General features: G+C 36.3%; 1 protein-coding gene across 2 annotated transcripts; it reads right to left on the reverse strand.

The window, feature by feature from the left end:
* Window positions 1-264: 264 nt before the first annotated feature.
* On the reverse strand, window positions 265-5,422 carry LOC100812622 (F-box/kelch-repeat protein At3g23880). Of its 2 annotated transcripts, XR_005892467.1 has the most exons (3): window positions 3,984-5,422; window positions 3,572-3,890; window positions 265-897 (listed from the first exon to the last, which is right to left on the reverse strand). XR_005892467.1 is itself a non-coding variant. In XM_006585786.4 (2 exons), the coding sequence occupies exon 1, from the start codon at window positions 5,164-5,166 to the stop codon at window positions 3,985-3,987; it is 1,182 nt and encodes a 393-aa protein (XP_006585849.1). In that variant the 5' UTR covers window positions 5,167-5,422; the 3' UTR covers window positions 3,379-3,890; window position 3,984. The 2 variants fall into 2 exon arrangements, 1 of the variants encoding a protein (XP_006585849.1); XM_006585786.4 differs by lacking the exon at window positions 265-897 and having other exon boundaries at window positions 3,379-3,890.
* Between the last annotated feature and the right edge of the window lie 7,001 nt (window positions 5,423-12,423).

The raw sequence follows: 12,423 nt of genomic DNA on the forward strand, positions 1-12,423 counted from the left end.
ATAGTAATTTATATTATTGATGTAAATCATTTTTAAGGTGTATTATTTGAATACTTTTTTATTTTATTTGTATTGTTTGGGTGAAAAATTCCTCCCAAAGGGTCATATTAGATGTATACAATATAGCACATGGGAATAAAAAAATAATTAAAAAATAAGTAAAAAAAATAGAACGAATTTCAGCATATGATGATAAATAAAATTGTTTCTGTAGGACTTAATACTAGAGATGTGGTAGATTCTTTAATAAATCATCTCTATGTCAATGTTCGAACTTGATGGGTTCGTTTTTTTTTTTTTATCAAAATAAATAAAGTATATCTTAATTTTAGTCCCAAATACTTTATAACCATTATTATCATATGATGCCTCACCTGCCCTAGAACATTCACCTCCATCCACACCACACACACAAAAAAAAAAAAAAAAACCCACAAATTAAATAAACAAATAAAGTAAAAAAAAAAAAGAAAAAATCAGGCAAAAACGCACAAGCATCTTTGTTCAAAACTTTGTCCGCAACAGGGAGCGATTTGAATCTGACTCTGACGTTCTCCTCAATGTAGATGGTGCCGAAGCCTCCCTCGCCGAGGATGTTAGTCACCACAAAAGCTCTTGGTTATTGTCTCCAACTTGTAGAGCGGGAACGCAATCACGTGCGTGTAGAGCAGTGTGTTGCTTCTATTGTTACCGGACGGTGTGGAATAGGATTGCGCTGACAGCGTTCCGTATCTTCCACTTGAAACACAAATCTAGAAAGATTATGGAGAAGCAGAGGAACTGCGGTGTGTCGTGGACCGTGGTTGGTGGCGATGTAGGACTACTGTCGTTGCTGGCGAGGTAGGAGGCACGTGGATGGTGACGATTGGCAAGGTAACATCGAGAATGGAATGAAGGCTACCAGTTACAAGATTAGAAAATTAGGAATTAAATTAAGAAGATTAAGGATAAGGTGGTCTTTTTATAAACTAAAAAAATAAAAAAATTTACTATAAAATCCTCATGCTTGAATGGTAAAATAAAAAATTCAAATTTGATTGGTTGAAAATATAATTCACATGATATTTCATCACTAAACAATACATAAATTATATAGGTAAGACTTATTTTAAAATTATTACATTGAAGTAACCATCAATTCAAATTCAACCTTGAAAGACATTTTTTTCTCATTAATCCAACATCATCAATAAAACAAAACGGAAAATGTATTCTTTGCAGAGGTCAGAAGATATTCAACCATTGCAAAATTCTTCAAAACGTCAATTGATTTTTTTTTAAAAAAAAAAAAAAAGACTTGGGACAAACAACCTTACAACCCCTTTAATCCCATATGCAAGAATGATTTTGCTATAGAACGGCATAACTTGAGACTGCGGCCTCACTTGTAGTTTCCAAAATACCACACCTGACTCGACCTTCGACACTGTCGAAGAAGCCCCTAAGCAGTAGCGCTTATGGCAGAGATAGATATTTTGTCGAAGCCTCTTGGGTTGGGCATTTTGATGTTGAATACTTGTAACACACAGGACATAGAACACAAAACATTCTTTACAATCTTTTCTTTTTTACTTCCAAAGTTATACTACATGCCCATCACATGAAAGTGAATAAACATATTTCAATTAAATTTGCTTCTAAAAAAATCCAATTAATTTTGCAAAGAAACTAATTCCCCAAACTGAATAACCAATATTATCAGAGACAAGAATTCTACCCCTTTCGCAGAATTCTAGCAATCAGGAACAAGAACTAAATGTGTTTTGCTTAATATCTAAGGTTGTACAATTTTTGATAAATCTTAATCCAAAACACACATTTAAGATGTGTAACAAGAAGGATGAAGAAGTTCAGAGGTGGAATGCTTGAACACGGCACAATTCTAATTTTCCTTTGAGTGTTTGATGGGTGTGTCTTAGTCTGTTAAGCTAATCGATCTTAATTTAAGGAATTTAAGCAGCCCGATAGGAAACCACTCCGGGGAAGGAAGCTCCGTTCATTCGAAACAGCATATGACTGAACTTTTGAGAACATTGTGATCCGAAAGCAACCACCAGGTTGGGCTATCTAACCGTTTGGGAGCTGCAAGTGAGAGAGAGACCCTTTCCCTTCTCTCTCGCTTTCCTTTAATGCTTCTGACCCTTTGTGTGTGTCTTCTCTTGCACAAAACCTTTCCGTGTCATAATCACAACTCTCTGATCCCCTCCTTCATCTTCTCCTCTTCCTCCAAAACGCTTCCTCTTCACCGCATGCTCAACTATGCCTCCAATGGCACAACCTGGCTGCCAGATCCCATGGCCTCATGATTCTCTCTCCCAGCTAGTCCCACAAGATCAAGATGTGAGACGCTTTGTGAGAGATCTGATCTGAATGTATGAGACGATGAGAGGTGGGGTGGGGTGGACCATGTGTGGGAAGGGGTAGGATTGGAAAGAGTTAAAATTTTAATTTTTTTTAAATGTTTATTTAAATGAATAGTTTATAGTAATCTCATTGACAGGTGTTAAATTTTCAATGGATCGGAAGATGATTCAGACACTCTTTACTTCGGACGTTTTAGCATTTCTCATTTCTTTCACTAGAAATTTGCCACTACCATAAACTCTTAAAGAGAATAAAGGACATACTCCCCTAACTCAAACTATACACGACTGAATAGACTTAAGAACAAGGAAGGTTGCTCAGTTCCAAACCTTGGACAGTTCATGAATTCTTGTTAAGTAAGAAGAATTGAGTTTGCCATTGGAAAGGGAAACAAAATTGGGTAGAAGATCTTACACAAGGCATTAAATGGGAGAGTATAGCATAAGGATGCTTTTCCTTCTTCCTGTTTTCAATTTTACTAACACAGACACACAGATTAACTGTGACAGTGAGAATGATTTTCCTTCTTCCTGTTCTCAATTTTACTAACACAGACACACAGATTAACTGTGACAGTGAGAATGGTTTTTCTTATTCCTGTTTTCAATTTTACTAACACAGAGACACAGATTAACCATGACAGTGGACAGCTTTTAAGGATTCATAAGTTGTAGACTCATTGGGGTAAAAATCCAGTGATTAGAAATCTTTATTAGGAGTTGAAAATTTCTCCCATACTTGTGTTTGGTTCAAAGAAAAGAAGGAAAGAGGAGGAAACATGAGGAGTCAATCACAACACCACACAAATTATAACCTCCAACATAGAATTAACGATTAGTTCCTTTCAAATTATCATCAATGCTATTCCTATCCAAGATATTATGCAGAAAATTATCATTAATCAAACAGTGGTATACATTAAACCACGTTCCCACTAAAAACTCATGTTTTTGAGACTAATGTACCATCACAAATACTGATTCATGAATCAAATTTTCACCATAACAGATATCATTGAAAAATCAAAAGAAAACCAGTAGTAGATTCACATTCACATTTATATATCAGCATTTACAACAAAAACTAAGTAACTACCAAAGTTATTCATGCCCTGTCTTGTCCATATAGTAAATGGCAAGACTCTTTTTTTTATTAGTACATTGAGATAAAAGCAAAACGGAAGAAAGAAAAAGACAAACTACAATACCAGGAATTCAACTCCCAGGGCATCTGCCATTAAGAGAGGCTTCAAATCCTGTGGGGGAGACTCAACCAGCTGAAAACCCACCCCAGAGTTCAGCCCAAGTTTAGCCATCTTGTCCACGCACTGATTTCCCTCCCAGAGAAAACGACCAACCTGCAGGTTCCAAGGCCTACTTGCTAGTTACTTAACACAAGCGATAATAGCAGCATAACGGTGAAAACACACAAAAGGTTGTGTGATGAGGGAGATGTCATTGCTGGAGTCGGAAACAGAAATGCAGACCACCTCTTGGAACCCCAAATCCCAGGCCAGCAATGATCCCCTAACAAGAGCAAGGAGTTCCCAATGTCACCATAGAAGCCTTGAAACCACTTACATAATTTAAGATAAATCAAAATAAGCAAATGCGGTATACCTTAATTTTTATATGGCAAAACCAAGCTTGGAACATAATCATGAGAGAGAAATGAAAACTTGTAGGAATCAAAATCTTGAATTCGGTCTATTCTATTATCTCTCAGATTATAAAAAACAAACTCAGAACCTTCATCGTTTGCCAGCAACAGAACGTCTTCGTTTTCAGACATACACAAAGGTGTCACAAATCTATAATAAGGTGGACAGCCATGATTACGAAAATGTTCATAACTTACATTCAGTAATCGAGTCCAAGACCTTTCAACTCCAAATTCCCTCGTCAGCCAAACAACAAAATGGGTTCTTCTCTGATCATGAGAAAGACACAGGCAACCCTTCAAAACCCCAAGACAAGGCTCAACAACAGGAACTTCAGAAAGACCATCAGGCATCAACACATATCCATATGTCTCTTTCTTCAGATCATACGAAAAAATCACTAACTCATTGATAGCAACGGTTTCCCATTGGTAATCAGAACCTGGCCTGCGAAGCGCTAGCCAGTTAACAGTGTCATCCACAAATTGTCCACAAAGTTGTTGTTTTAGAATGGGAAAAGCAGGGCAAGTTAAAATCTTTCTCCAACAAGGGTCACCCAAGCAGCGAACTCTAACCTCCCTTTGCTGTGATTTACCATACAAGAGAATTACCACAACCTTATAAGTGTCACTCAAATCATCATATCCAAACCCAAACTTTGTGTACTCACAAGCACGACGATAATTCACAACTTTACAATCGTTTGAATGGAGACGTAAGCGCGGAAAATCTTCGGACATGATCCTTGTGGCCGGGTTCCAAATCCGGATGCGGTATTCTTCGAATCCATCTTTGTGAGAAGAATCAAACAAGCAAACCAACCCATTGCAGACACCGAAGACGAAGTTGTAGTACTTGAATCGGTGGCAACCATCGATGACAGTGGATGATGGGTTCTCAAGTAAACGGCGAATAGAGCAGGGTGTGAAACAGGTTACGCATTCGTAATTATCGAAAGTTAACAGGACATGGGTGTTCTTGGGTAGCCTTTGAAGGTGCAATTTGATGAATGAAGGGTGGAAAATGAGGGAATACCAAGCCTTGGAAACGCACCTGAATCGCATTAGAGGCTTCACTGGAAGCCATGACAGGATTTCGACTATGAGTTCCTGAGGGAGAACTGGAGAAGCAGCAGCAGCCATTGTTCTTCCAAAACCCTAGCGGAACGATACCGACGCTGCCTGAATTGTTCAAAATGGTCTTCTTGACTGTCACAAACCCACCCACTTTTTCATTTTCCAAATGGTTCCTTTTTTTTTTTTTCTTTTCTTTTCTTTTCTTTTCTTTGAAGTCCTTAACCCTTTGCTTGAGTATAAAAGAGACGAAATGAGGAGTAATTTTTAAGAAATAAAAGTGGATTTCACATTTTTTTTTAATTCATATATTTTTTTCCCTCTTTTCTTCCATTCTCTTCTACATAATCACAGACACACCATGAGCATCTTCTTGCGTGGCTTGGCGACCCATGTTATGCCACCTGTGTACAACAAAATTTGATAGTTACAATAATTGTAATAAAATAATTTATATTAAAAAATGTCAAATAATACATATATCCTCATTTTTAAAAACAATTTACTTATTTTTAATTAGATAATGTTAAATGAAATTTTTATCCTTATTTAAATAATTGGATAATCTTAATCACATTTTCTTTATAAGTGTGGAGTAAGAGTGACAAAATGGATTTAATCCGACCAGTCAATCCGTCAATCAACTTTTTTTTTTGAGTTATACGGAGATTTTCAACCTGTCAACCCACTTTAATCCACTCCATTTTTTACTCATCAAAAAATCGGACGGACCAACTTGTTAACATTTTTTTTAATATTTATTTTGATATTTTATACATATATTATTAATTTTTATTTTATTTATTTTTTCTCTAAATAAATAATTATTCGAAATTTAATGTAATACATTCAATTTTTAATAAGTATTTGTTATTTAATATTTATAAATGATAAAAATTAATTAAAATAATTAATATATTTATTATTTTATTTTTTTCTACATTTTTTTGTCTTTGATATGCCAATAGACCATCAACCTGAGCATATATAGGACAAGCTTGAATTTTAACCCCATTTTTCTTATGCATGGCGGGTCTACCCAACTCCTTTTTGGTTGGTCAACAATAGGACGACACAGATTGACTCGTTTTACCACCCTTGTGTGGGAGGCACAAGAGAAAGAGAGAGGATGATGGAAGCTTGCTTGTGGGGCTTCTATGGAGGCTGGATCTTTGAGTTTCAATGAAGTCCTTTAATGGTGATTTTCCACCATGGAGATGCAGCGGAAGACAAAGGAAACGAGGTGAGAGGAGGCGCCATCCACTAGGGAATAAGCCATGGAAGAAGGAGCTTCACCACCAAGATGAGCCTTGGATAAGAAGCTTGGAAGGATGCTTCAATGGAGGAAAAGAAAGAGGGAGAGAAAGAGAGAGGGGGGAGCACGAAATTGAAGGAATAAAAGAGGGAGAAAAGTGGAACTTTGAAGTATGTCTCACAAGACTCTCACTCATCAAAGTTACAACAAGTGTTACACATGCTTTTATTTATAGACTAGGTAGCTTCCTTGAGAAGCTTTCTTGAGAAAACTTCCTTGAGAAGCTTCTTAGAGAAAACTTCCTTGAGAAGCTAGAGCTTAGCTACATACACCCCTCTCATAACTAAGCTCACCTCCTTGAGAAGCTTCCTTAAGAAGATTCCTAAAGAAGCTAGAGCTTAGCTACACATACCTCTCTAATAGCTAAGCTCACACCCCCTATAATAGCTAAGCTCACCCCCATGACAAAAAACATGAAAATACAAAAAAAAGTCCTTACTACAAAGACTACTCAAAATGGCCCGAAATACAAGGCTAAAACCTTATACTACTAGAATGGCCAAAATACAAGGCCAAAACGAAGGGAAAACCTATTCTAATATTTACAAAGATAAGAGGGCTCATACTTAGCCCATGGGCTCGAAATCTACCCTAAGGCTCATGAGAACCCTAGGGCCTTCCCTTGGATCTCTAGCCCAATCTACTTGGAGTCTTCTACCTAATGCCCTTGCGGGATAGGATTGCATCATTCCCTCCACCTTGGAAAGGATTTGACCTCAAATCCCGAGGTTCTTCATACTCTGGGCTCCTTCCCTCAACACCTGTAAAAAGAACAAAAACATATGTATTAGTGGTGTTTGGTATGTTGAAGTAAGGTAAGGTCTGAAAACCCATTTCCTGAGCATCTTCCCATGAAGGAACATGGTTTCTCACCAACTCAATGAGTGGTGCTACAAGTATAGAAAAATATGAGACAAACCTTTTGTAAAAGTTTGTTAAGTCATGGAAGCCCCAAATTTTTCTTATACTTGGTGGAGTGGGCCACTCAGGAATGACCTTTATTCTCTTAGGGTTCATGGGAACCCCTTGATCACTATTTGAAAAATTAAGAAAAGTAACGCAATAAAACATACATTTTTCTGTATTTTCATATTGATTATTCCTACCAAAAAGTATGACAAACCTAAGGTGTCCCATATGAGTACCTAAGTTTGTGTTGAAACTAAAAATAAGAACAAACCTACCTAATGGATCCCTATGTACACACACCATGAAGATGTTAGGTGTACGAGTGATTTTACAAAAGAGGGTTGCACCACTCAAAACATTCATCATACCACCCATTTTAGGGACTTGGTGCCTAATAATACCTATTTTGGGCACCAACAAAGTACAAGGATTTAAGCTCTTGCGAACCAAACCCTCATCCAACAACTTCTTTACTTGAGGAATAAACTCAAGCCCAAGAGGTGTGGCAATGCTAGCAAGTGTCTTTTTACAAAAGAGAAAATGTGGAGGTTGTCTAAGAGGGAAAGTTTCTTTAATGTTTGTCTTTATTGTAAAATGAGTTTCCTTCTTAGCTAACCTCTTGGAGGATACACTTACCTCCATACACTTCTCTTTAACCACTAATGGTTGTCCATCTTCTTGGGGGTAGATTTCTTCACTACATTCTTCCCCTTTTGCTTCTTCACTTTCACTAGAGGAAGGTGAAGTAGTAGCCTCATCTTGGCTACTATAAATGTCTTGGCCCCTCATAATCATGGTTTTTGTGGTGGGGCATTGAGAAGTAATGTGTCCTCTTCCAAGACATTTAAAGCACTTTATAGAGCTAGTTTTCTCTTGCATACTAGCCTTAGGGGCTTGCTTTTCTATTGTCTTCCCCTTATCATCTTTGGGCTTAGAAGGTGTCACCCCTAAGATGCCTTGACCTTGGTCTTTCTTTGGATAAGAGTGAGAGCCATAAGATTTTGAAGTAGACTTCTTTTTAAGTTGTTGCTCTACCCTTATTTCCCAATCTAAGTTAGCCTCTACATTGTCCTTCCCATGGAAGTATGAGAGGTTAATGTTAGACTCTTGAGGCTTTCTTTCCTTTTCTCTTCTATGAGAGTGAGGTCTAAGATGTGACCTATGCCTTCCTTCGTAATAGTCACAAAGTTCTTCACTTAGGCTCTTGCAAGAGTTATGACTACTATAGGAGGCATGTTTTTCTCTTTTCATTTCTTTCATTATTTTTCTTCTTTTTTCCTCTCTTATTTTCTTTCTTTCATCTTGACTTATTTCTTCCACTCTTTTTTTTCCTTTTTCTTTTCTCTCTTGTTTTTCTTTCCATAACTTGAGGGAACTCAACTCATCTAAGATTCTAGATAAATGGTCTTTATGACTAGTACCCTCGCCATTAATACTAGATGAATGATGACTCATGTTGGTTCCTAAGTTATGGTTCTTTCTTGTTGGAGGTTTGAAAACAAAAGGTAAAAGAAACTATGGTTGAAACTAGCCAAATAAACACTAAAAGAGGTGTGAAAGATAAGGTAAACAACTAATTGGTAAAAGGAAAGTTATCTAGGCAGTTTGTCAAGAAATGAAAACTAGGCGAATCCTAAGAGTGTTTGGATGACCACATTCAAGGTTCCCAACAAAACACTCACTATCCTAAGGAAAAATTGCCTAAAATTATTACACACAAATGGAAGTTTGGTAACCTATTGGAGGCTCCCGACTCACTTCCAATGAAAGGTCTTTTAGTTACAAAACTTGAAAGCAATGAAGGTAAGTAAATTGCAAATTACAAAATTACAAAACAGTCCTCAATTTTGGTGGGTGTTCTCTCTTTGGTGATTCACTCAATTTGGAATTCTTCTTAGTCCAATAGCTCTTAAGGTGGTTGGCCCTTTTTTCTTGACTCAAATTCTTCAAGGGATGGCACCAATCCTCCTTCCAATTCTCTATATGGCAACCCACAAACAAGGAAACAAAGAGACAAGCAATAACCAAAGACAAAAAAAAATGAAATGAAAGCTAAACCAATGGAGTTTTAACAAGACAATTTTTCAAGGATTATTTAACAATTAAAGCAATGAAAAGGACATAGAAGCAAGCAAGGACTCAAAGAGAAACTTAGAAGGGCTCTAGAGTAGAGTAAAAAAACTGAAAAAAAAGACTCAAAAAAACCTCTAGCTTTGGCACTTGTCTTCACACTAATTTTCAATTGAAATTTCGGAACTAAGATTGGTATAACATAGGCACCAATTATAGAATAAATTTTGAGCCAAAACAACAAGCACACTTCCCTTTCATTTTTTTTTCCTGGATACTGATTTTCCTGCCAACTTGTGTGATTTTTCGTATTTTTTCCTTTTATCCAAATCACTTGTTTCTTTTTTTTCTAACTTTTTTCCAGATGTCTATAAAATTCAGTAAAAATTTCAGATCAAAATTTGAAGTAACCAATTCTCAGTAATTTTTACAAGTTTGTATGTCCAAGCTGCCAGCACCAACGATTTTGTTTTTTAAGCATGGTATATTGATTGCCTTGGGCTTACTTTCAACCTTCCTATGTATGTTGAGCTCACTAGGATTGTTTACCACAGTTTTAGGAGTTCAATATTCACTTAGGATCAACATTTCAGCCAGCAATTCAATCACCAAAACTCAAATTCACAATAGACACAATCATAAGGAAACCTAAAAGTTCAAGAAAAGGTTCACAATCAAAGACTCTCTAAGAATTTTGCATGAACATGTTAAGGACTAATTAACATGAAAGATTTGACTCAAATCAAATAATAGGCTAAAAGAATTTCATACACTCATGAGAAAATGAGTTAGACAAAGAAACAAGAAAATAAAATCCAGCACAACATAAGAAATCTTATGTGACAAGTTTCATGACTAGACATGACTTCTATGACAAAACTACAATAGGTGAACAAGTCACTCTAGATTTTTGAGGTTTTCTTCTACTTTAATATTTTTGTAAGAATTTTATGATTTAGGTTTCAGCCACAAAAAATAACAAGACAAAACTCAAAGGAACCTAAACTCAACACAATCCATGGTTCAAGAACAAGAAATTTGAACCATAGAAAATAAAATCTAGCTTCTATAACTAGTTTAATCGGTGAAAATGCTAAAGAATCATGTTAACAACATTTAGCACAAGACATTTGAGGAGATACATGGAGAAAAAAATGAAGAAAAAACAATGGAAGAGAAGGTAAAGCAAAAAATTAATGGAGGTTTAAGGAGCACCTACTTGAAGCTCTTGTGCTCTGATTACCACTTGATGGAAGCTTGCTTGTGGGGCTTCTATGGAGGCTGGATCTTTGAGCTTCAATGAAGTCCTTTAATGGTGATTTTCCACCATGGAGATGCAGCGGAAGACAAAGGAGAAGAGGTGAGAGGAGGCGCCATCCACTAGGGAATAAGCCATGAAAGAAGGAGCTTCACCACCAAGATGAGCCTTGGATAAGAAGCTTGGAAGGATGCTTCAATGGAGGAAAAGAAAGAGGGAGAGAAAGAGAGAGGGGGGAGCACGAAATTGAAGGAATAAAAGAGGGAGAAAAGTGGAACTTTGAAGTATGTCTCACAAGACTCTCACTCATCAAAGTTACAACAAGTGTTACACATGCTTCTATTTATAGACTAGGTAGCTTCCTTGAGAAGCTTTCTTGAGAAAACTTCCTTGAGAAGCTTCTTAGAGAAAACTTCCTTGAGAAGCTAGAGCTTAGCTACATACACCCCTCTCATAACTAAGCTCACCTCCTTGAGAAGCTTCCTTAAGAAGATTCCTAAAGAAGCTAGAGCTTAGCTACACATACCTCTCTAATAGCTAAGCTCACCTCCTTGAGATGAGAAGCTAGAACTTAGCTACACACCTCCTATAATAGCTAAGCTCACCCCCATGACAAAAAACATGAAAATACAAAAAAAAAGTCCTTACTACAAAGACTACTCAAAATGGCCCGAAATACAAGGCTAAAACCTTATACTACTAGAATGGCAAAAATACAAGGCCCAAACGAAGGAAAAACCTATTCTAATATTTACAAAGATAAGAGGGCTCATACTTAGCCAATGGGCTTGAAATCTACCCTAAGGCTCATGAGAACCCTAGGGCCTTCCCTTGGATCTCTAGCCCAATCTACTAGGAGTCTTCTACCCAATGCCCTTGCGGGATAGGATTGCATCAGAGGAGGGCGTTGATAGGTGATGCATAAAAATATTACATGTACAAGACAAAGACAAGTGTACCCTACGCAGTAATAGCAGTAGACTAAAAGTTCGGATATCAAACCCTAAAGACCAGTAATATTCCCTAATAATCAAAATTATTAAACCAAATATTTAGGAATATCAAAATAGAGATTGAAGTATTTTTGTAATTTTTATTTAAGAGAAAACAATAAAATTATTGTAGAAGAGAGATTTGAGTGATATTAAAAGCGAGCAAGGATTATGATTCACTAGTACCAATTTTCTCCTAATCTCAGCTCCTATGTGTAGAAGCAAAGCTTCCAAGATTATTTTGATGATACCAAAGATTATTAAATATCCATTCAAAGAAGATTAAAGAAATCAAGAAGATTCAAGTGTAGATTCAAGAGAAGACTCAAGATATGCAAGAACTTCAACAAAAACATCAAGATAAGTATAAAAAGAATTTTTCAAAGAAAAGATTGAATAGCACAATTTATCCAAAAGAATTTTTCAACGAAAAATCTTTTACCAGAGTTTTTACTCTTTGGTAATCGATTACCAAAAGCCCAAAACAGTTTTATAACTGTTTTACAAAGTAGTAATCGATTACCATGGGAATGTAATCAATTACCAATGTTTTTGAGCGTTGAATTTCAAATCTCAAGAGTCACAACTTGTGGCAAAATATTTTCAAAATAGTGTAATCGATTAAAAAAAATTTGTAATCGATTACCAGTGGTTTTTGAATGTTGGATTTCAAACCTCAACATGAAGAGTCACAACCTTTGATAAAATAAACTGTGTAATCGATTACACCATTATGGTAATTGATTACCAGTGACTGGTTTTGAAAAATTTTCAAGAGTCAC

The sequence above is a fragment of the Glycine max genome, chromosome 8 (assembly GCF_000004515.6).
Source record: "Glycine max cultivar Williams 82 chromosome 8, Glycine_max_v4.0, whole genome shotgun sequence".
NCBI classification, from domain to species: domain Eukaryota; kingdom Viridiplantae; phylum Streptophyta; class Magnoliopsida; order Fabales; family Fabaceae; genus Glycine; species Glycine max.

What these genes read in the sequence shown, in the direction of transcription:
- LOC100812622 (XM_006585786.4), bottom strand. Translation starts at nt 5,166, where the DNA reads ATGGCTGCTGCTGCTTCTCCAGTTCTCCCTCAGGAACTCATAGTCGAA.